Source organism: Sander lucioperca, chromosome 19, assembly GCF_008315115.2.
Source record: "Sander lucioperca isolate FBNREF2018 chromosome 19, SLUC_FBN_1.2, whole genome shotgun sequence".
Classification (NCBI taxonomy): Eukaryota; Metazoa; Chordata; class Actinopteri; order Perciformes; family Percidae; genus Sander; species Sander lucioperca.
In genome coordinates, this window is record NC_050191.1 from 1,004,381 (window position 1) to 1,028,807 (window position 24,427).

At 39.7% G+C, this 24,427-nt stretch overlaps 1 protein-coding gene and 1 long non-coding RNA gene across 2 annotated transcripts; one reads left to right on the forward strand and one right to left on the reverse strand.

The window, feature by feature from the left end:
* The first annotated feature begins 1,005 nt into the window (after positions 1-1,005).
* Positions 1,006-1,364, forward strand: LOC118493837. Its single transcript, XR_004895866.1, has 2 exons — positions 1,006-1,164; positions 1,233-1,364. It is a non-coding gene; the product is annotated as an uncharacterized LOC118493837 (long non-coding RNA).
* A 72-nt stretch (positions 1,365-1,436) lies between these two features.
* Positions 1,437-23,946, reverse strand: cep85l (centrosomal protein 85, like). Its single transcript, XM_031304577.2, has 12 exons — positions 23,460-23,946; positions 22,224-22,388; positions 19,013-19,875; positions 17,192-17,277; positions 15,035-15,152; positions 14,798-14,953; positions 13,827-13,979; positions 13,271-13,425; positions 10,672-10,789; positions 10,527-10,577; positions 4,753-4,933; positions 1,437-2,902 (listed from the first exon to the last, which is right to left on the reverse strand). The coding sequence occupies exons 1-12, from the start codon at positions 23,506-23,508 to the stop codon at positions 2,763-2,765; spliced, it is 2,235 nt and encodes a 744-aa protein (XP_031160437.1). The 5' UTR covers positions 23,509-23,946; the 3' UTR covers positions 1,437-2,762.
* Between the last annotated feature and the right edge of the window lie 481 nt (positions 23,947-24,427).

A 24,427-nucleotide genomic window follows, 5' to 3' on the forward strand; every position in this document is an offset into this window, starting at 1 on the left:
TTTCAGTATCTAGCACCAAGAGAGGTGCATGAGAGCCACATACAGTAGCTGAGGCTGGACTTTTAAAGTTAAATGTGAATATCCACTTTGAACATGTGCAAATACAGTTTGCCTTGACATTTTTCACATTCATTGTTATCAGTCATACCACAATTACTCTACTTTTCAAATGATTTATCTGCTTATTCAGGCTCATAAACCAGCAATAAGGTTGTAGTATTTATTTAAAGGCTCTGAACGTTCACACAGACATTTTTAGTTGATCAAGCTCATTAAACCTCTTCCCAGCATTGTATGGGTGTAGACTGTAATTTATAAATTCCTGAGTCTCCTGTTAGCTTTTTTACACCTGTTATGACAGCTTTATCATTCTTATTGGTAGATGAAAATTTGTGACCTAATCCATTTCCATCAAAGCTTTGGCCCACCTTCCACCTGAGCAGTGGTCTAATCAGCCAGAATAACTGAAACACCTGTGTGGGTGTTTAGAGGCCTTAAACTACTAAATCAACACATTTTGGGCTACTTGTGGGCAGCGCAACAAGCTGTAAATACAACAGTGACATATCCTTATGTATATATATCCCTATAAAGCTGATATGGTGAATGTGCTAGCAAACAGTTGCTTATTTACTGTACATATCCAGCAGATACGGATTAAAACGCTCTATAAAGCTGAGTGGAACTGCACATTTAAAGTTGATAATCTGTGGGTTCATCACTACAAGCGACAGATTATTTGATCCATTGTCCACATGGCATCTATAATTATGTTTCTTCAGTTAGTAATGAATTCAGCTAACCTCTTAATCATAGCAAATCAGTTTAGAGAACCCAGCCGGCCTAATTTTCTCTCATTTCTCTACACACATTTTCTTTCAGTTGTGTAGATTCTGGCAGATGGAAGTGTTTAAAGGTGTCTTCACACATGGGCTGATTTTAGAGATTATTTCCGGATCAAAGGCCGTTTGCCAAGAGAGTTTGGTATGTTTGGTATATTGTAGGGGTGTGACGAGACACACTGCTCACGAGATGAGACACGAGATTGGGTTCACGAGAACGAGACGAGGCGAGATTTTAACACCATTTTAGAAGAAGAAAACTTAAATTAAGAAATATGACTAGAAAAATATTCTTTACTCAGAGAACCAAGGTTAGCCAAGCGTTTCATTGCAGCAGTAAAAAAGGAAGTAGGCTGCTCTTGTAGTGATTTATGACCATTTTAAGACGAGGAGAGAACATTTCTCTTTGTTCAATATCATTAATACAGTGATACATGGAGAGGAGGTGGAACAGGTCCCAAGCTTCAGATACCTAGGTGTGCATCTAGCAGAGGATCTGACCTGGGGAGTAAACACTAAGGAGATAGGGAAAAAGGCTCAGCAGAGACTCTTTTTCCTGCGAACCCTAAGGTGCACCGGGGTCCCGCAGGAACTCCTCACACATTTTTACATGTGCACAATAGAGAGTGTCCTGGCATACAGCTGTACAGTGTGGTTCTCCAGCTGCACCACTGAGGAGAGAAAAGACCTGCAGCAGGTAATTAAAACAGCCCAGAGAATCATTGGTGCCCCTCTCCCAAGCCTTGAGGACATATACTCCAGTAGGCTGCAGAGATGAGCAGCAAGCATCAGAGCGGACCCTACACACCCTGGCCATATCCTTTTTGACACCCTACCCTCAGACAGGCTTGAGAAATAGCTTTTTTCCCCAAGGCCATAAATGAGCTGCTGAAAGGCTAAGCTAAGCTGGACTTGAACCATACTGTGTTGATAATGCACTGGTTTTCTTATTCTGGTTTTAATACTTTTTTAATTTATTTATTTTTATTTTCTTTACTCCATATTTATCTATTTATTGTTGCTGCTAAGTGAGTGATTGATGTCATCTTCATTTCGTTGTGTAGTGATATGCAATGACCATAAACAATCTATCTATCTATCTATCTATCTATCTATCTATCTATCTATCTATCTATAAGTAAAGCTTAATGAGTCTGCTTCCGACTCATTTAAAAAAAGACAGAGAAAGAGAGCGATCTGCGCGAGTCAGCGCCACACTGAACTGCATGCTGCAGTCCGCGTGTGTGTGTGTGTGTGTCGGGCGCGAGTGAGAGAGCGTGAGCGGCCGTACCCTCTAACGTTCTAACGCTGTGTTCTACTGGCAGCTTTGTACAATTGCAACTCCGCTACTGCTCTGCAAAAGTGAACTCAGAGTCAACTTTGGAGAACGGGCAGGGGATCTTCTATGCTGATTTAGAGGTCCAAGCCAGACTCATCTTCAAAGCCAGATGTATTAAAAGACTAACCAGGTTAGGCTCGTCTACTGGCGTCTGGTGGCTGCTCTGCACTTGTGACTGATATTGCAAGTCAATTTCTACCTCGACGAGAAGTCTTGTTACATTTTGATCTCGTCACACCTCTAGTATATTGTCAAAGTTGTTGTAAACTGGTTTTGGGTCAAACACAAAACTGTAGTGTGAAGGCAAACCACTCCATATGCTGAACAACATGATTGGTCTACTTGACACATTATCATTGTCTGTCATCATCTACAAACCACACCGTGAAGGTGGCACAAATTAATTGTTTTGGGAAAGTCTGCATTGTTGCGGACCTTATAATTGTAGTTATGATTATTGTAATTATTTATGTAGTTATCTATGTATATGGAAGTAAAAGTTAAAACACACACTGGGTTAGAGCAGTGTCATCAGAAATGGAGGATACTTGCTGTCACTGGGAGACACAACTGTCACCCATCTACTGAGCATAGCGGTCTGAGATGCTTTGCCTTAGATCATCAATGTCTCTCCTGAGCTGGCCGACTTCCAGCAGCTTGAACCTCAGTTCTTCTTCCACAGCTACTCTGCAGTCACTCTCCTCCGCTGAAACACTCAATGCTGGACAGAGAAAGCAAAGTTATCACTGGGTAATGGATAATATACAGTGTGCCAGGTTGTTGCTTAGTTAATTCAGGAATGGTGAATGGTGAAGACAAATAAACTTAGAACTGAGATTTAGTTTAAAGACTTTTATGACTTAAGCCAAATGTTTGCCTAGAGTACATACAATTGCTTATACAATATTGTTGCCCCCCCAAAACAATGGTAGGGAAAACACTGCTCTCTGTGTGTTGAGTGTGGAGCTGGAGTCAGGATGTGCTTAGCATAAAGACTGGAAGTAGTGGTAAACTGCTAGCCTGGCTGTCAAGTTCACAAACCAGACCGTCCTCCCCCAAAAATGACCATAAAGGTGGTCTTTGCAAGCAGCTTATTATGACCCATATTTACGTATATTATTAGGCGACCACCTTCTGTGGCCATAGTAATTATAAGAGGAGCAAATGGGGGAAATCAGGTGACGTAGTATAAAATTCAGGGTGGATGGGTCAAACAAACACAGGACTTTCACCCAGGACACTTTTTTTATGTCCCGTGTGAAACCAAAAGTCAACGTTGACAATGTCAATATTAGCTAGATGCTTAAACTAAGCTAAGCTAATCCTAACTGCAACAACCGCTAAAAAGACTGCAATCTACCCGGCTGACAGTCACCTTTTAAACGGTCGGTTAAACATTACTGCAACAACAGCTAAAAAAAACGCGACCTCGTGGTCCTCTGTACATGTTGGGTTCCAAGCTGTCTCCATCTTGTAAATGCATCTCCAATATTTACACGTATTTTACCATGTCATCTGCCAAGTTTTTTTTTTAGATTGGGCAGAAAGAATGCATCTCTATTGACCTAGGTTGTTTGGTTACGGCTTCCATGGCTTTAGCGCACTGTGTTTGCGTTTTAATGGTATATCTGGCAACCCGGCTGGGTTGTCAAACTGTGCTGTGGACGACAACACACAGGCCAAAACAAATACAGACATTATGGACCGGAATAGAAATTTAAAAGAAGAACATACTGGCTTTGGCATTGTTATCAGAGTTGAAAGTATTTCAACTTAGCTGGTTTCTAAATATCTGATGACACTAGTGACGACCACTGTCTTAATTTTCTGATCTCACTAGATGGCGCTCTCTGTTCAAAGAAAAAGGTTAAAGGAATAGCAATTCAGTGCGTTTTTTCTTGAACGAGAGCGCCATCTAGTGAGCTCAGAACATAAAGACAGTGGTTCGCGAAGCTTCATTTGACCATCACTAGATGACACATCATGGTCATTTTATGATTTAATACAGTAAATATAACATATTACTCCTTTAACTTGCCTACGTAACAAACTAAACAAACTAATTATTTTAACCCAAACCATGATCTTTTCCTAAACCTTACCAAGTAGTTTTGTTGCCTAAACCTAACCAAGTGGTTTTGTTTCAATTCATATTAACATGTTAAAATTGTGATTTTCTTAGTGAAAATCAGAAAAATTACAAATTCTTTCAAGTCCATAGTAGTTCAGTTCTTTGGGGCACAGAGACAACATTAGAATTGGACAGTGGACTTGATTCAGAATTTGATGCTCCATAGTAGTCATCCACTCAGACATAACATAATTCAGAATACCTTTACGGGCTAAAATTGAGTATAAAACAGATAATCCAAATGAAAACAGTAATGTTTTTTTTCTTCCACTACTGATGTATGCCCCCCTGTGCCAATCATAGATAAATGTTAAGATATAACTTAAACAATACTGTTACTCATGTTCGTGTGTGTGTGTGTGTGTGTGTGTATGTATGTGTGTGTGTGTGTGTGTGTGTGTGTGTGTGTGTGTGTGTGTGTGTGTGTGTAACCCACATACATTTCATGCCCAGAAGCAGAGACAGGTTAGGATCTTTCCCCTGTGCTCTCTGAGCCAGGATGCTGCAGAGAGCTTGGAGGTCCAGTAGACATAGGGACATCTCTTTCAGCAGCCGGCCCACCTCAGGCATCTCCACATGAGACAGGGGATGCACCAACAGCCCTTTATCCACCTGCCGCTGCTTTTTTAGTGGGAAACAACAGCATATATTTTAGTTTCCAGTAACAATTTCTCTCATGCATTACATAACCTGACCCCCAGACATACACCGGTCCAACTTTATTTCTCCAGATTGTATTGGCTTACACTTCACTATCCGTATATATGAGTGTTGTCTTTCTTTTTAAGTTCAAAATATCTCAATATCTCTCTATTTAACTGATGGTATAAAATCATCCCCCTGGGAGAAACCAGTTGGAGAAACGCAAGTTTTTGTGTGACTACACTTCACTTGACAACTCTTGAGTGGAGATATAGAAATGACTTGTGCAGATAGTATGGCGTTACAGTAGTCAAGGCCTGATCTGATCTGTTAGATGAGGTCTTATTTGACTGAGTATGGCACTCAACTCCTTGTACAGGCACTGGCCATTTCTCAATAAAACAATGAATAAAAAATAAATAAGTTGGCGTGCTCAAATCTTTCAGGCCAGCAGTATCAGTCTCTACACACTGCCTGTTCATAGTGTTCATAGTTTATAGTGGGATCTGTGGGCGCCAGCTCATTGGGATCAGTTTTTTCCTTGCTACCATTGCCAGTGCTAGCACATGAGGAACTGTTGGGTCTGGAGTATAGTCAAATGCCATTAAAGTTTGTATAGGCTATTTGATAATACAAATACATCTCCATTTTCTGTTGATGTTCTTCCTGATAAACACGTTAGTAAAATAACGATTGATCGCATTCCAGGTGCAGCTTTCAACTGACTCCTGTCTGACGTGACGTGATGTCACTGTAATTCTCGTCATTTATGATAATCAGATGGAACTTTACACAATTTCAGAAACATTTAAAATTTACATATAGTCACTTAAAAGTATTAAACGTAAAAGTACTCAATGCAGAAAAATCCTCACATTTTAGAAACTGGAACAATCCAAACTGTTCCGTGTTTAATCGTCTAATTATTTCAACTGGAGTATAACAGTTATATTGTTGGGTAGTTTAATTAACTAGTACAGTGCCTGTTCAAAATATGTTTGGAACGGCCGATTGCTTGGCCTGTGGTATTGCTGCTTAAAGCTTTCTCCAGAACCATTATACCCAAACATTACTTACAGAATGACCCTAAAGCACTAAGCAACCACACTGTAGGCCCTATAGCCTACTACTGACTTACTGTGTACTCTTACTTCAGAGAAAAACATTGTACTACCACATTTCCCTGACAGACGTGGAAGATTCACTCACAAAATATCACAATTAAAATGTGGAGTAATCACAGACATTTGCCTTTATGGTGGTGCCCCATTCGCCACCCAATCCGGCCCCTAATGAGAGAAATCACCAAATATCTGCGTTAATCAACCACCAGAACTGGGCCAAGTACAATATTGCATGTTGATATCGCCACAGTCAGTGTTTAATGACGGCGTTGCTGTCTCATCATATAGCCTATCGTTAACGAATTGAACACTTCAGCAGAGGTGTTAATTTCCAAACAGGCTTTGTGGCTTGACGGTTAACGCTGAAGTATGGATTTGATTCGCAGAGGTAATTTTTTTTTTTTACTTTTATTTGAATTTTTAATTTTAAGTGACACAACATAGTGAACAAAGTGAACATAGCATGGTGGAACTGATATGTCACGTCCCCTCAAGTCCCCTACCCACCCGCAAACCAACCCAGTACAGGTCCAAAACGGGGACAAACAACACAGACCCATGCTCACTGACAAACACACACCAGTAAGGACATACAACATCCAAAAGATAAAAGTAAAAAAGATAAACAAATTAAAAGAGATAAAGAGGAGCGAAAACAAAAGGGGGAGGGCAGCTGTATGTATTAGTGTAACAACCGGACCCAGGGTGAGCAAGAGTCTGAGTGAGAAGGAAGAAGTGGTGAATTTACAGCTCACAGCAACTTAATGTGATAGTGTCTACGATCTAGTGTCAGCAAAAATGTCTTTTGGTTGATTTTTCTCTAAGCAAAATGATCTGAGTGAATTTAAGCTGGGCTTTTATTGTGAAGGGACAAAATCATTTTTTATTGAGTTGCCTCTTAGCCAAATGCTGAGTGAATTTAAGCTAGGCGTTTATTGTGAAGGGTAGACACGGAAGAGCCAGCGTTATGGCAGCACTTTTTTCCCTCAACCTTTTTTCCGTGGTCTTTTAGTTTTATTCACAGTTTAATATCCAACGCTGTCCAAACTGCTCAAAATTCCATACCCCAAGTTCATTGGGTACCCAGGAAACCAAGTGTGAAGTAGATTGGATGAACGGTTCATGAGATATTTCAAAGACACACACACACACACACACACACACACACACACACACACACACACACACACACACACACACACACACAGATGTCAGATTAATGTGGTGGAGTAAAACGTACAATATTTATCTCTAAAATGTAGTGGACTAGAAGTAGAAATTGGCATGAACAGATAAGATTCAAGTAAAGTACAAGTACCTCAAATTTGTACTTGAGTAAACATTTCACAACTGTGAGGAGCACTAGATTTCTTTTCAGCGCACGCAGAAAATAGAGAGCTAGGTGACTGTGAGGAGATATTCACTGAATTTGACAAAAAGTGTATTCAATTAACACCTTTAAATTAACACTTCCAACACTGATACCTGTGGGAAGGCTCTGGATGGGATGGCGAGGCCTTCCGCCTTTTCTAGCGGATAAGACTGTTGTCAATGAGAAAGGCCTCTTTTCTTTTGCAGTCTTGTACTGGTGGCCTAACAAAGTACAGAATGTAAGCCCTGAGGTATTCTTTAGAGGAAGACTATACAGCATGGTTCGAATTACGGGGGAGCTAAGGACACAAGCTCCCTTGAAAGCCTGCTGTGAGACGTTTACGGGGGAGCTCTAAAATTGTCCACTTTTGTGTTATAGATTAGCCTATATTTTTTCTGCACATAAAGATTCCTGAAACATACAAAAATAGAATATGTCAAGGTTGTGCGTTTATTTGCTAATTACATTCCATTTCCGAACATCTGTCTCCACTATTTAAGTTCTGTGTCTATTCCTGCTGCGGCCATCTGTGTGGCGGTGTGGCGGCGGTGTGCTCAAACTCCTACATTTACGTAGTCACATGAACTCCTCATCATTTAACCTCTTAAAAAATGCTTGAAATGTCATGCTTTTCGGTCTAAACGTCATACCCAAATTAAAAGTGTGTATATATATATATATATATATATATATATATATATATATATATATATATGTACACTTTGACACTTTGGGATGTGCCTGACATCATTGGAAAGGAAACAGTCTCAAGTTTTTGTTCCAAGTGTCAGGGTGATTCTAGAATGGAGGGTTTTTATTTCCGTCCAAGTCATACATCTGTAAAATGATTAAAATACACTGCTGTAAACACATCTGGTAAGATACAGATACACTAATGCCATAGTCACATGTCTCAGCTTACTACAGAAAAAATCCAGAAGCCAAAAGACTGTTTTTCTACAGATATGTCTGTCCGTTTTTCTTATTTCAATTTGAAAAGTGCAAAGAAAAAAGCCAATAAAGTACAAAATAAAACACTTCTCAAATACACAAACACACCCACATCAATCACACACATACTTGAAATAACTATATACATAAATATATGTATTTTGATTTATGAAAAGTACGTGGTCTTTCCTATCTTAGCTGAAGAATATTTAAACCACCTTATCTATTTTGTCTCTTTCTGCTGTCACTGTAGTCCAAGCCCCTTTGCAGCTACATACCAGGTCTGTTTTTAACAGAACCATGGGGTGTTCAATAGGGTTGGGTACCGTTTGAATTTTTACGATTCCGATGCTGAACCGGTACTTTTAAAACAATTCCGATTCCTAACCGATTCCTAAACCGATTCTTGAAAAACTGAAAAATGACAAGAAAGGCTGTTTTATGGAGTTTTTTTTAAAATTGAAAATTATTTAAATTTAACAATATATTAACGTTTTAAAGTACTTATATATATAATAAGTAAACCTAAGTCACCTAACACATAACTACAATAATTTAACAAATAACAGTTACACTATTAACAAGTAACAACAAAATAAATGTTGTTGAGTTGGTATGCCAACCAGCTTCAAACTTTAGCAGTCCTTTTGCAGAAAAATTACCATATTTGCCTTCTCTGGCAAGATACTACACCTCTCCTGACTTATGGCATGTCCTGCACAGGAGAAAACTCTCTCAGATAGGTTCCAAGAGGCCTGTACACACAGGTATGAGTTTGAAAGGGCAGACAATTTGGGGAGGCTGTCCTGCTTCCCCCACCACCAGGCTACAGGGTCTTGTCCTGAACGATAGACTAGCAGAGCAAGTGTAATATGTTTACTAGCAATCACATGCAGTGAATGGTTAATATGCCTTTACGTCCATTTTGGTGAGCCCAGAGGGAAAATATGGCATTTTAAAAGTAGCCTACATTTACGATAGCTTGCCAACGGTAGACTACAGAGAAAGTGTGATATTTTTACGTCCGTTTCAGAGCGTGTACAAAAAGCCGTCTATCAACAGTGATAGTAGAGTGCATGTCCGAGAATAGCATGGACACGCACTTCACACCGCGAGTGGGCACGTGCGCCACTCGGCAGAAAAGGGAGAAAGAAAAAAAGAGTTTGCAGAGTCTGTCCGGAGCAACAGAGGGAAAATATTTCAGTCGGAACCGAAATGAGGAGCCAAAATTTGCATTGTAATCTGGTCCGAATACTACCGTTTGCGTAGGAACCGGATCCATAGTGGAACTGGGTTTCAGTACCCAACCCTAGTGTTCAAAGGCCGGGCAGGGAGTGGAAGGGCTAGAGCATGTATCTGTGCAATTATCTCGTTATAAGTGTTTATTGTTTTCTGTGTAGTATTTAAAATTGTATTTTATGTAATTTCTAAACTGTATGTATTTCTAATGTATTATCTAGCCCTCCTTCCCTTTCTCTAAGTGGCTATGCCACTTGTCAGGCCGCCATTGTAAATAAGAACCTGTTCTTAATGACTTGCCTGTAAAAATAAAGGTGAAAAAAAAAAAAGCATTTGGTCAATATTTTTTTTAAATAAACACCCTGTGCAGCCTCCAAATGTATATCACATCATTACACTATTGTTATCGTTAATAACTGTACTAAATGGGAAAAAAAAAACATTTACCTATGTAGACTACTTACTTTTATGGTAGAAGCGCAAATATCCAAGATAATGACCAAAACAACAAAGTCTGTGAGTTGGGCATGCAAGACGCTCCGTTACTAAGGACCCTCCTGGTGTGGTATGACGCATGGTGGGCGATGGAACGGAAAATGCTGCACATTTGCCTGGTGGAATTTCAGGGTTAGTAGTAGCCTACTTTTTTGCTCTCACTCGAGTAGCTGTTATGATGGACTACTTTTGAGTTATTACAAAGTAACAGTCCTTTTACTTGAGTACAGGTTTTGGCTACTCTACCCACCTTTAGATGTACTGTATAGTAGTTGACCAGTGTTGTGGTGACAGGTTGCTTTTAAATTGAAGCACTTTTCTTTATTATGTTTCAAGAACATGACCCCAAGGTTGAGAAACTCTGAGTGTGCGGATTTGTTTATTAACCTACCGTTAGCTGCAAGGTCAGTCTCTCAATCTGTTCTTTCTGATGCTCAATCAGCTGGTGGGGAGCAAAGATAACATGTTAATGTATTGTTGCCTGTTTGTATGTATTGTATGCATTCATTTGTGCATGTGTGTGTTTACAATGCTACCCTGCTGCTGTTGTCTTGCTGCTCTAAAAGTTGAGCATTTTCCACCTCAAGCCGCTTCAGGTCCTGCATGGGCAACCTCACCCCATCGTCCAAACAGTGCCGCACCTTCTCTTGCAGGCTTTACCAAGACACAGTCACATAGAGAGAGACGAGAGAAAGAGACAGAGACATGTACATGTAAGATCATGTTAGCAACAGTTTGCAGCATGACGAAGGAGTTTGTTAAGACTGAATGCAAAGCCAGTTTAGAGGCCCAACTGCATTTAAAGTTAATGCAAAAACACCAGTGGACACACATTCCGTCTGGGCTGTGCAAATTGAGGTGAAGATTGTCATGTCCTGCTCTGAGGTCTTTTCTTGTCATTTATTTAATGTTTTCTGTTGAAATACTCACCTTGGCTCTCGTTACAGATAACTTCACTTCCTGTGCTTGCGCGTTTCCCGCCTGTCTGATTGCCTACCCTGCCGTGATTATTTCCAACTCCTTTCCTTGTGTATTTAGTTTTTGTGCTGTGTTTTTTGCCAGTTCGTCTTTGTTCCCTGTATCAAGCCCTCCAGCCCTGGCTCCTAGTGTTTAGTTCTCCCAGTGTTTAGTGTTTCTATTTTTTGGGATTTAGTGCTGTTATCTGCCTGTTTTTGGACTCTCAATCTGTAAGTCATTTCTTCAATAAATCATTAGGCTTTTCTTGCTGCCTCCTCATCAGTCAATCTGCTGTTGGGCCCAAACCTGCAATTCCTGAGATTGTGATGAAGATGTGACCTTGTGAGTTAAAGGGTAACTTCGTTTTTTTTAAACCTGGACCCTATTTTCATATGTTTGTGTCTAAGTGAGTGATGGGAACAACAATCTTTGACATTGGTCCAGTATTAAACAAGACCGCTACAGTCAGTAGTCAGCAATCAGCGAAACAAGCTACAATGTAAGTTAATAGGGCAATTGTGCAGCTTCTATTTATGTTCACAAAAGTGCTCGTTTTGCTACTGACAGGCTCAGATTAATATTCTAAGTGTCTGACAACATTATGGGTAGGATTTCCAAGGAGGTCAGCCTTTCTGTTAAAGAGTAAGATAGCTTGCTAACAGTAGACTACAGAGAAAGTGTGATATTTTTACGTCCATTTCAGAGCGTGTACAAAAAGCCGTCTATCAGCAGTGATAGTAGAGTGCATGTCTGAGAATAGCGCGGACACGCACTTCACACCGCGAGCGGGTACATGCGCCACTCGGCAGAAAAGGGAGAAAGAAAAAAGAGTTTGCCGCTGTCCGGAGCAACAGAGGGAAAATATTTCAGTTGGAAGATCCTTTTTGTAAACATTTGCGAGACTCTATGTAAATAAACAGTGATTTTAGCCCCGTAAAATACACTTCATTCGGGTTGTCTTTCCTCTTTTCCAACAATCACAACTCCAGTTTTGGTTGAAAAAACAAAGACATAGTTTACCGATTTACATGTGAAAATATGTTGGCTCTATACACACTAAAAGTATTGTTTTTTTAAATGGCGTCAGGTGGGTTTAGCGCTAGCGACTTTAGAGCTGTTTCTGATTAAGCAGAAAGGTCCTAAAGAGGTTTTAAAAACACTTATCTCTGTAGGGATCCTTTCCATAATGTTGTCAGACACTTAGAATAATACTTTAAGTCTTTCAGTGGCAAAAAGTTTAGTGGACCAAATTGATGATGCACATTTGCATTAGCGTGTCGATGAGCTACATGTCTTGTCTTTGAGCAATTCATGTTTGAGGTGGAATACAAATGGCTCAAGGGGTCACTCTGTGGCCGAATACAGCGTTCTTTCCTTAAGTGCTGGCCAATCACACCTAAATCAGCCTATCCAGCTGTCACAATTTGACACCCCATTAGGAGAGTGGGATGCCCATTGGCTCTTAAAGTCTATGTAGAAACTACCGTGTGCATACAATGGTGTTACGGTGGTCCTCAGAAGGACCATGTTTTTTTTGTGGCATTTTCACCTTTAATCGCCAGGACAGCATGAAAGGGGAGAGAGAGGGGGAAGACATGGAGGAAACCACTGCAGGTCGGATTCGAACCCCGGGCCTCTGCGTCGAGGAGTAAACCTCCTACCAACTAAGCTACCCAGGCGCCCAAGACCATGTTCTTTTAAAACAGCGACTGTTTGCAACCATCCAGAGTAACGTGCAACTCTACCAGAAGGAAAAAAAGGAAACAATGGCTAACTGTTAACTTGTCAGAGAAGATGCTTTTTTGCTTCCTATGTGTTATTTGGAGAGAATGTTACCTGGTCAAGAACAAGCTTTCAGGGTCTCAAGCATCTTTCCAATTTCCAAATTTCCAAAAGGAGCAGGATAAATGGATAAAATGGGACTTGCTCGGCAGATCGAACACAGCTAGCCAAATTGACAGTGCATACAAACGGGGAATTGAGCACTTTAAAAGCACGTTGAGAAGAACATGTATGTGCTTAGACAAATTATCACCTGTGTTAAACTGTGTCAAATATAAAATTCTGTAATTTTCTCGTTTTGTATCTGTCCAAAGCAGTTGTTGCCCCACCATTTCTAGCCACCTAAAAACGGTTACACATAACAATAACAATAACACACTGGTTATTTTTGTGTACCTTTGTACAGATGCAATCAACTCCTTTTCCCTCATGGCCTGCATCTCATTCCTGATGTCTTTCTCCTTCATCAGAGCATACCCTTCGTCGATGCTCTTCTGTAACCGAGATGCTGTTTTCTCCAGATCCTTAGCATTCTGCTGTACCTCCTCCTGCTAAGCACACACACATAACCAGTGTCGTCACTGAACAGTCGCCAAAGAGAATTGAGCAAAGTTTTTATGAAACAGACCAGGTGTGTACTACATTTTAGAGTGTGAGGCTATTCTTTAACCAATTAAGCTTTACAAACAATACATATACATATTGATCTTTACATTTTACGTTGACGGTAGGATCCCAACACAGCTGGACACGGCTAAGTACAATAAGTATTTATTTTCTTTCTTTTGAATACTCAGACTTTTGACTTAGACTGAATTGTTTGAGCACCTGTAAATAATTTTCACCCTGCTGCTTTTATATGCCTTCTGTATAAAACACCCCTCAGGTTGCATTGGCAGACACTATGTAGCCACAACCTATGTGTGTGTGTATGTTTACGTATGCTTTGTACCTTTTGAGCCTGGGCCTGCACCTCATCCAGCGTTGGCAGGTCGGAAAGATATTTCTCCAGTGTCTCTATGCGTTGCTGTTTCTCTTGGTTCTGTTCGCTCTCTCGCTGACACTTCTTTTTCAGACTACTGATGTAGCGATCCCTCGTCTTTATCTGTAAATAAAAAACGTAACATAAACATAATGTTGAATGTAATTAAGAAAGTACCTTACTGCTGGAAAGAGAGTCTTTTCATAAAACTATGCGGAAGAAAAGTGCAAACGTTTTTTTTTTTTTTTTTTTTTTAAATTGGTGCTATATGGCCAGAGAAAACAGAAAAAAGGAGCTGACCAACAAACGCTCCCGCTGGTGGGTGATGTAACGCGAGCATGTCACAGAAAGCAATATGGCGGCCAGCTGGTAACAAAGGATCTCGTATTACAGTAAAAGTGATCTATAATATAATACATATTTCATTTGAGACACTTACAATACAGTTAAAATACAGTAACAGAATCTTAGTTTATATGATCAGCACTATCTAGTTTTACAGTTTGTTCTGAGTTTGGTCTGAGTTTGACAGAGAGAGAGAGAGAGAGAGAGAGAGAGAGAGAGAGAGAGAGAGAGAGAGAGAGAGATGAGCATGGAGATCTGGCCGCTGGCAAGATGGAGGGAGGTTAGCCATAGTTCATTTACACATACTACCTAGTAGATACAAAGCTGGTTGAAAATCGGCCGAGTATCCCTTTAACTAATTTCAACGTACAAAAACACACAATTAATTGAATCAGTTCACATCAGTTATCATGTTCGGTAAATACAATTATTTAAAAAACAATGAAAGACTATTATTTGCCCTTCAAATAGTAAAAGTAGCCTACATATATTTTCTTTATGTGGTTGTTTGTAGGATCAGAGGAAGTAGTTGCTCTGCTCATCAGTTTTCTTTCACTTCTTTGTATTAATGACTTTGAATTCTCTGCCTGCTGTACCTTTTCCTCCAGTTTTCTGATGTCCTCTGTATATTTTTGTGTGACTTGCTTGAAGAACTCATTCAAATGGAGTACTTCCAGTTCAGCCACTGCCAGCTTCCTTCCAAGTTCTTCATCACAGCACAGCCTATCAGATGGAGTTCTCATTGCTGATTCCTATTGGACAATCAAAACTTGTGCTGTAACTTGTATTATGAAAATGTTTGATGTGATTATCACATTATGAATTTGTGTTACCTTAGTATTTTGAATGCGGGGGTCGTCATACCACCCCCTTTGGCTCTGCAGGACCTGCAGTGCTCTGAGCTCATTCTCTCTGATCCGGGCATGGAGCTGCAAGACCTGCTGCTTTTGTCTGAAACACACAATCTCTTTCTGCTTACAAACAGTGAAATAATGTGTACAGCAAAATACATATTTTTTTCAGGCCTTTTGAGAGAATTGTATGTTGCGTTGGTACAGATGAAGCCACCTAGAATTTCCCCTCCCAACTGAAGGCCTTTTGGCTGCCAGCCTAGTTACTCCCAATCTCCAGCCGCCACTATACATGACAATATATTGGTCCCCTGGTTCTCTGTTACGAAAATGCACAGATATCATAGTTATTTGAAGTGCCCCCAAATTATAAAGGAACAATGCAGTTTGTTTGTTTGTTGGTAAAAGGTCATTTAGAAATAAAATCACATCCAATTTATTAAGTTCAGCTTGTTCCTGTTTTGAATGACATCATTTCTGTCAATTTAAGGGTGGTTGGGTAGGTAGGTGAATGGTGAATGGTTGATTGAAGTGATGCAGAACTCCATCTCTCCTGAAAAGTCTAGATTTTTGCTTAATTTTATTAACTTCATATCTTGTTCCCCAGTACATATAAGTATTGGTATGTACTGTACTGGTACACCATCAGTACAAAAGAACACACCATCCATTACGTTGTACATTATGGGCTGTAATCTAAAGTGTTTAAACAAAAATCTTTAAACAGCAGCTAAACTGTTGTGACAACAAAACATTCTCCTGTGGGTTTTCCCTGGAAATCTTGCCCCTCCCATTGACGGCAAATCAAGGCGGTGTCTCTCAACAGCCAACATATTGCCACTGTGGTGCAGCTCAGCTCGACAGCTTCTCTACGGGTGCCTAACGTGTGCCGCTCGCTTGCCAATGTCCTGACACCTGCCTGACACCTCTCTGACACCAGCCACATGCTTGCCACTAACATGCCAATAGACTTCCAGTCAGTGCATTTACATTTTAGTTTGAAAAAACGAATATATTCGGGTTAAGGCAATACCCCAGTAAGAATATACGCTGGTTACTGCACTCGAGTGTTACACTCTCCAGAGGGCTCTGGGAGACCTGTTGCATGATGACGCATTAGTGACACTGTAATACTAATGATTGTTTGGCTGAATGGAGCAGAGACCAGGTACAGGTCACAGCCCTGTCCTTGAGAATCCCTGATCTAACTGATCAAACTGTCCACAATTAAGGCTCACTAGTTCCAAGACTCCCTTAAAAATCACACAATTTTGTGAATTGTTAAGTTAGGGGTAAAGCTTCTAAAGTTTGTAAAACACTGTTTCCATCAAAATGATAATTATTTGTGTCTTGTTGTGAATTCAACAGACCTAATATGCCCCACATCGTTATTTCTTTCTTTGTGTGAAAATCGTTGTGTCAGTTTGTCGCGGCCTGTCCTGCTGCAGCCAGTCAGCTGCTGAAATGCCGCACTCACCGTTATTACTGAAAGTTTGGGAAACACTGCTCTATATCTGTTATTTTCTTGCAGTTCTGGTAAATAACACAGCTTTCACAGACAGAACAGATCAGTATAATCAGAAATTACAGACGTCTCTCTTTTCATCGTCCTCTCACTACTTCCTTCTGTAAAAACAACAATCTGTAGCCTATCAAGGTTTTACAAAACGCTTCAGCATAATATTTTCATGACCTGCTCATCATTATATAATAAAAGTATGCTCTGTAGGAGCACACTCTCATACACACCAAATATAATAAGAACAGCTGATTTCAGGCCAGTAAACACTTGTGTTCATAATCACGGCTCCCCCTTGTGGAACGATAAACCATTGCAACTGTTTTTCCACACATGGTGTCAGGGTGTTAGGAAAAAGTCTCAAGGAATGGGTTCAGAAAATAAAAGAATGCACCAAGGACCAGTCACAGACCTGCCAGGGCCCCAGCACGGAAGGAAGGGAAATTATAGATGGCTTAATCTGTAATAATACAGCTGAATACACACACACACACACACACACACACACACACACACACACAAGTATAGTACATACACACTAAAAGTAAAATGAGGCACTTTGGTCTGAACAGAGTGAGACTGAGACATGTGACAGTGTTGGAGGAAGTGTCCTACACTACCTTTCTATCTCCAGTTCTCTCTGTCTCAGCAGCCCCTCTTTAACCTTCACCAGAGTTTTGACAGGAAGGGAGGCCCCTATCAGCATCTGGAAAATACATAAACACAGGCACTTAAACACATACAGTGTACAAATACATACTGACATAATGTAATTACATCAGTGTCTTATGCTTATTTACATCCTGTAAGGGTAAGCAATTTTCTTAACTGATTGTAGTCATGTTAATGATCAGTAAATGACTATATAAAATGCAAAATCTGTGTTTTGAATTTTAGATCATAACCCAAACAAATTATGTATTTGAATATTACAAATCACGCACATTGCATTTGTGTGGGGTGAGTTGACAATGTCACTACATTCAGCGGTGATATAGAATACAGTTCAACAGTGCAGTGCTAATCACAGCTGTACAAGGTGTAAACTTGGGGTGATAATCTTTGGGAATCTCATGATTCGTTTCTGAGGGCGGCATTGATTTTTTTTTTGTGCCGCACACATTTTGTGAAGTCTTTAAACCGCTGCAGTTACCGCGATAGAAGAAATTGTACATAGATTTTTAACTCACCCCCAATATGGACACAGCATGTTGTCAACACTGGCTGGCAGCACAAGCATGATAATGACACTCTTAAAAGTGTAACTTTACACTAAATCTATAAAGGACTAAATCTGAATCTAAATCTGTCGATATAAAAAATATTATTTTCAGCAAATATCTTTGTTACAACAAGATTGAGCTAGCAAAGCTGTGCTCTTTTTATATGTGCGGTATTTATTCAGTTTGTGAAATCCTACGATCTCTACAATGCTAACGTTAGCTTAAGTTGGCTGACTGACTAAACAGGGAGGGAATGGCACTTTAGTGGTGCTTAACGTTACGGAACTCGGTGCTAGCCGCATCACTGCCGTGCTAACGTTAAATCACACCCTCTTGTTTAATATTGCTTATAGGTTTTACATCTATGGCTAGAGTATCTCCCGACCCGAATATGATCAAACACGGGACAAGCCTCCAAACCGGAATATTCATGTCCATACACACAAACAACATGCTAGCTCAGTGGGTTCAGCAATAGAAACCACCAGCAGTTTATCCGTGGCATGCGAGTCATGAAAATGAAAATTCTGATTAATAGTGAATGGATTGTGGGGAAAATAACGTATAATCAATGAGGAAAAAAAATCACTGTGAACATAGCAGGGAGCAGAGGAGAGCTGCTGTCACCTGCTGCTCCTCCATGCAATGTCTCACTGTAAGGCAAAAGTCGTAGACCCAAATCTAGCTAAGGTAGAGGCTAGGACCTTCTAACTTATTAACATATGGAGACAGAAATAAATAAATGTAGCTGGACAAAAATGTAGAAATAAATGTAAAGCATTTATTTATTTATTCATTTATTTCAAGATTTATTTCTTTTATTTATTTACTTATTCATGTATTACTGCATATATTTATTTATTTATTTATTGAGACGTCCTCCATATAAATCTACTATTTTAATCAGTAAATTCCAGTTACTTTATTAGTCTATCAATTGATTCTGGTCGCAGTCTTTGCAATATTCCAGTTTGTTTACAAAATACTCCACAGGGCACCTTTAACTTAACATGGCACTAGGTCATTATTTTAAAGTCAGGTAAATTGTGCATGTTAAACATATATCCTTTTTTGATGATATACAGTACCTTCTTGCTCTATCAATCCTCTTTGTCCTTCTGCCAACCTTGGATAACTACTTCATCCCCTCGCTTTTTTCTCTTTTTCCTCTACCTACTCATTTCTTTTCTCACTTCGTTATTGATAAACTCCTCTTACCTGGTTAAGCCCTAGTTCCTGCTGATGTCCCTGTTGACATGACAACGGCCCATCGCTACCACAGCCCTCTGTTCCAGTAGCACTGATTTGACCAGGTTGACCGCCAACCTCTACTTTGGGCCTGTACTCCATCTGGTCAGTCAGCCACATCTGGGTGCGAACTGCAGGCTGAATCGGGGAGTCTCTTTCAGTCCGATGACCCAGTGAGTTTGCTTGGTTGGGTAAGTTGAGGCCATAAACCTGTGCACCTCCCCGAACCAGTTTAGCTTCTGGTAAAGCACTATAGTTCATGTCCAAACTGTTGTGTTTTACTGATGATGACAGAGCTGAGGAAAGGGACAGGTCTGTTTCCAAACCATTGGATCTACTGCTGTGGTTGTATCGGTAGCAGGGGCCAGCACCTGGTGAGCGCTGCAGCAAGGTATGGCAGAGCAAGGATGAAGATATGGGTAGATAAAGGTCCAAGTTTGAACCATGAGGTTGTTTTCTGTACCCATATAGCAGACTTCTGTCCAGGGAGCCTTGTGAATCTGGGTTGTACTGATCGACTGATGTCCGAGTGGAGCTCTTTTCAGCCCCAGATGACAACTTGGTGAGAGAAGACCACCTCCGGATGGGCTGATGATCCTTCATATCCAGACAGCTTGGTGCACCCAGGGGAGACATGTCTGACGTAAGCCGCTGGCAAGACCTGCTCCAGCGACCTGTGTTGCTCGGTGTGGCTGGCTTTCTAAAACTGGTGTAGGGTGAGGAGGATGGGGACAGCATGGCGTGGACAACAGGGATGGCACTATCATCCTGACCCATGAGATGCTCGTACAGTGGCTGGAAAGACAAAGGTGTGGTACTGGAACTGGAGTCGTCTGTAAGACATAACATGCCAAAGAGACCATAAGAACAATGTGAATCATCAACACAAGCATCTGTGTTCTGTGCTGTTTGTATTGCTTTAGTTTATTTTTACAAAGCCCCCTTTATTAGAGTTATATGTTCTACCTTATTATAAATTCTTTAAAAGGCAACCCAACATTGTAAATGTAATACTAAGTAGGCATTAAGTGCTCACAGAAATGTTATAGATGGTGGCTCTCATTTTGTTGTTTTATCAACTGTTGCATGAGGCGCATAAATGTGGCTGCCAGATCAGCACACAGGACAAGAGACTTGGCTGGATGGATGAATAGCAACGGCACTCCAGGTTCCAGCCAAGTCCCTGCAACAGGAACCCACAGCTCCCTAAAACTCGCTGGTAACCGACACAGGCACGGAGGCTACCCAGCTCACTACCGGACGCCTGCACACTGGTTTGCAGGGTGCCCAGCAGAGAAGTCACGGTTGGTGTTTAATTCCTCAACACTTGTCTTGGTTACCCCTTCTGATGTAGAGATGGAGATAGTAGCAATACGTTGTTACTCTGATGTTTACAGTTATGTTTTAGACCCAATCGAAACTGTAGCCAAACTAGAAATATGCTAGTCAGAGCAATCAGAAATCAGAAATTTTTTTCAAATATTTTCTTATTAAACTTCAACTACAATTCACCTTAAAACATCCATGCAGCTTAGTCCAAGTAACAATAAAAGGGAGGTTTTTGTGCAGTGCAAATGTTAGCAGAATTGAGTAACATGGGAGTTCTTTTATAATGAATTGTGTGTTGGCAGTGATACTGTATTTGTTAACTACATTCACATGGTTCCCTGTTACAGATTTGAGCAAACGTGAAACATAAAGAGCTTATGGACATCATTAACTAAACACATCTCTCACCCTCTCCCTAGCTATACATACATACATATACATACATACATACATACATATACATACATATATATATATATATATATATATATATATATGTATATATGTATGTATATGTATATATGTATGTATATATGTATGTATGTATGTATGTATGTATGTATGTATGTATATATATATATATATATATATATATATATATATGTATGTATATATATATATATATATATATATATATATATATATATATATATATATATATATATACACATACATATACATATATATACATACATATATATATATACATATACATATATATACATATACATATATATATATATATATATATATATATATATATATATATATATATATATATATATATATACACATATATATCAGAATCAGAATCAGAAATACTTTAATAATCCCAGGGGGAAATTATTTTTGTTACCACTCCAGGTATACAAACAACATATACAAACAACATATATTATCCAGACTTTTAACATATATAATAAAAACAAATATACAGTAATAATAAATACAATATGAAATGTACAGTGTTATGTGCAAATAGTGCAATAAAAAGAGAAAATGATTATATATATATATATATATATATATATATATATATATATATATATATATATATATATATATATATATATATATATACATACACAGTGAAATGCAGAGCTTCTTGTGCTATTTATGGAGTTGTTAAAGTTTTTTGGTGTACAAACTTTCCATTTGATTTCTTTCACAGTTTGCCTGATTTGTTGTATTGTTTGGGAAAGTTGGACTGTGAAATGCATCCTAAAAGTGATAATCAAAACTCTACTACTGTTGACATTTAGTTCGACCACACTCTCTCCTTTGATTTAAAGTGTAACTCTCGCCAAAATGCAACCTAGCGTCTTTTTATGAATATACCCGAGTCAAACTTTCGTTTAAAAGCATAATTAGGACGGAAACGCATCTTTTAAAATTCACCGTATTCTCGTTTTTGGTCAAATGACCTTTTGAATGGGAGTGCTAGGGGCACTTCTATGATCGCATCAAAATCACTATTTTTAAAACACTAAGAAGGCTCAACACAACATAATACTTTGCTCAAAGTATCACCAGGGGCTCTACACATGAACTCGAGCATTGAGAACATTGTTTGTGTACACAGAGTTTACTAAAAAGAAAGGTTTTAACAACTCACTGTAGCTGTTGGTTTTTCCGGTCGCCCCCATCTTGCCAGTCAAAAAGTGTCAATCTCGGAATGCGAATGAACGGACTCCACGTCCTAATTATGCTTTTAAATGAAAGTTTGACTCGGGTATATTCACAAAAAGACCCTATTTTGGCGAGAGTTACGCTTTAAGTGAATAAAACCCTACTGGTTAAACCTTTTTAAAAAGAGACAAACGATGCAGAATAAATAGACGGGACATCCTACCTTCCACGCTGTCAGAGCAGTAAGTGCCAATTCCAGTGTCACCACTGTCAGACACTGTGCTGTGTCGGCGCCCACCAGAGATACTGTTCCCAGGGCCAGGGGGGTTGCTGTGCCAGGCTGATTCGTGGCCAGAGACCCATCCTAGAGAACCGCCGCCACTGGAGCCTAAAACAACAATTTTTAAAGGGCTATCTGTCACACAGTTTATACTGCCACAAAAAGATTGGGGTTATAAGGTGGGCCACTTGCCAATGTTTGATTGAGTTATACTCACAGAGGGCAAGAAACATTTTATGTTCTGACATAGTTGATGGCCCAAGTTGATACATTCAAAAGTCTTGTTTTGGTTTTCCAAAACCAAAACCAACATCCAACATCCCTAGCAAATACATTTGAGAATAGGTGAAGTTTCTGCTTTTTCAAACCAATACATTTTCTGTCGACTGACTAATCGATTAATTCACAAATCGTTTCAGATCTAGGTAAGACTGCGTTTTCATTATCTGCAGGTAATTTTTTCCCCCTGTTGTCAGGATCATGTACAGTATTGCCAGGCCCAGGTGGATACCCCCATGACCACCTCCAGGAAGACTAGGTGTATGACATCTTACATTATTGCCATCACTGATCGATTTACAAATGTATGTTCCCCAAATGAATGATTCAAGGCAGTAGTGAAAACTTGACATGAGTTAAGCTTTAGGCTGCAGATGAGGGTTTGTATGATACATGTGCAATTTACCAGTGGAATGCTTTACTTACGTCCTCAATTAGATTTTCTCATCTTACATAGGCTAGATGTTCTATAGGCTACTGGTGTATATGCCAAGCTTATTTAAATAATGATTAATACTGATAATGATTTTGTACTGACTTCAACCACATCAACCTGGCTGATCATTAACTCGTTTAGGTCGAATAGGTTTAATACCTTCACTAATCTCAGTTGCTGTTGCTTACTCTGCTACTCTGTTCAGTTTACTTGCAGCTGGGCATAACTGGCTGCATCAAACAGCAATAAACCACGACACACTTCTTCCTCATCGCTCAATTTATACGATGTGTTAATGTAGCCTTGTAGCACGTATCACAGTATAATAGAAAAACGGTCGTTATCTGTGATAGCTGCTGTACCGTCGCTTATCTTGGCCTTTAAAAACAGAATCATTGGATCTATTAGTTCGCATGTTTGGCATCATCTTGTCATCCCAAGCCGTTATCTTATGAGCGTCTCACCTGTTTTATTCGATTCGTATCCATCTTCTAAATCACTTCTGTACCACATTCCGTATGACTGTGGGCTTTATATAACAGTTGGAAACGGCAGTCTGATCAGAGGACAAAAGAAGAAGAAAAACAAGGCCAAAATATGACAACACAGGTACTCTGTCATTCCTTACATTATAGTATAAACGATCAAAAGATCATATGTGGTATGTCTTTGGTCTCAAAAACATTCTTTCGGCTAACGGTATTCTTCCTATAAATTGAGCCCGCACGTCGGAAGCGTGGATGGTCCAGAGCTGAACGTAAACTGAGAGGAAGTGATACAAAACTCCTCCTCCGCATCTCAGCCGCAGTACTGCCAGCACAACACACATGCATATATCTATGAGCACGAAACGGCACTACACAAGCGCAAGAAGAACCACAAACGGACCACGAACGGATTGCAAACATGGATGTATTGTAAGACTTTCTTTCAGATTCTCTTAGGGCGTCTATTCTTATAATTACGGTAGGCTCTGAGCGAGTGAGCGATCAAAACTTTATTTAAAACAATTCAGTACATAAAACAATATCAACATATCCAAAACAGTGTGACTGAGGGTTTAGTATGTTGCCTTGACTCAGCATCGACTATAAAATAAAAACGGCCTTCGATTTCGGAACCGAGACGGGACTGCACGTAATCTGCACCTCACAGCATTTCACCACTTCCGTTTTTTCCGTCACAATAAAAGCTCTATGACTTACAATAAATCCAAAAACGACCCCAATGCGTAATCTGATATTAAGTAAACATGCTTAGTTGAAATACTATCTTTTCAGACAACAATGCTAATGCCAGTATTTTCTCCTTTTGAAATTTCCGTTCGGGGAATTTCTGTTTGTGAATTGGCCTGTGTTGTTATCAACTGCCCAGTTTGACAGCCAGGCCGGGTTGCCAGATATCAGTGGCGGATCTACATTGAATTACACCC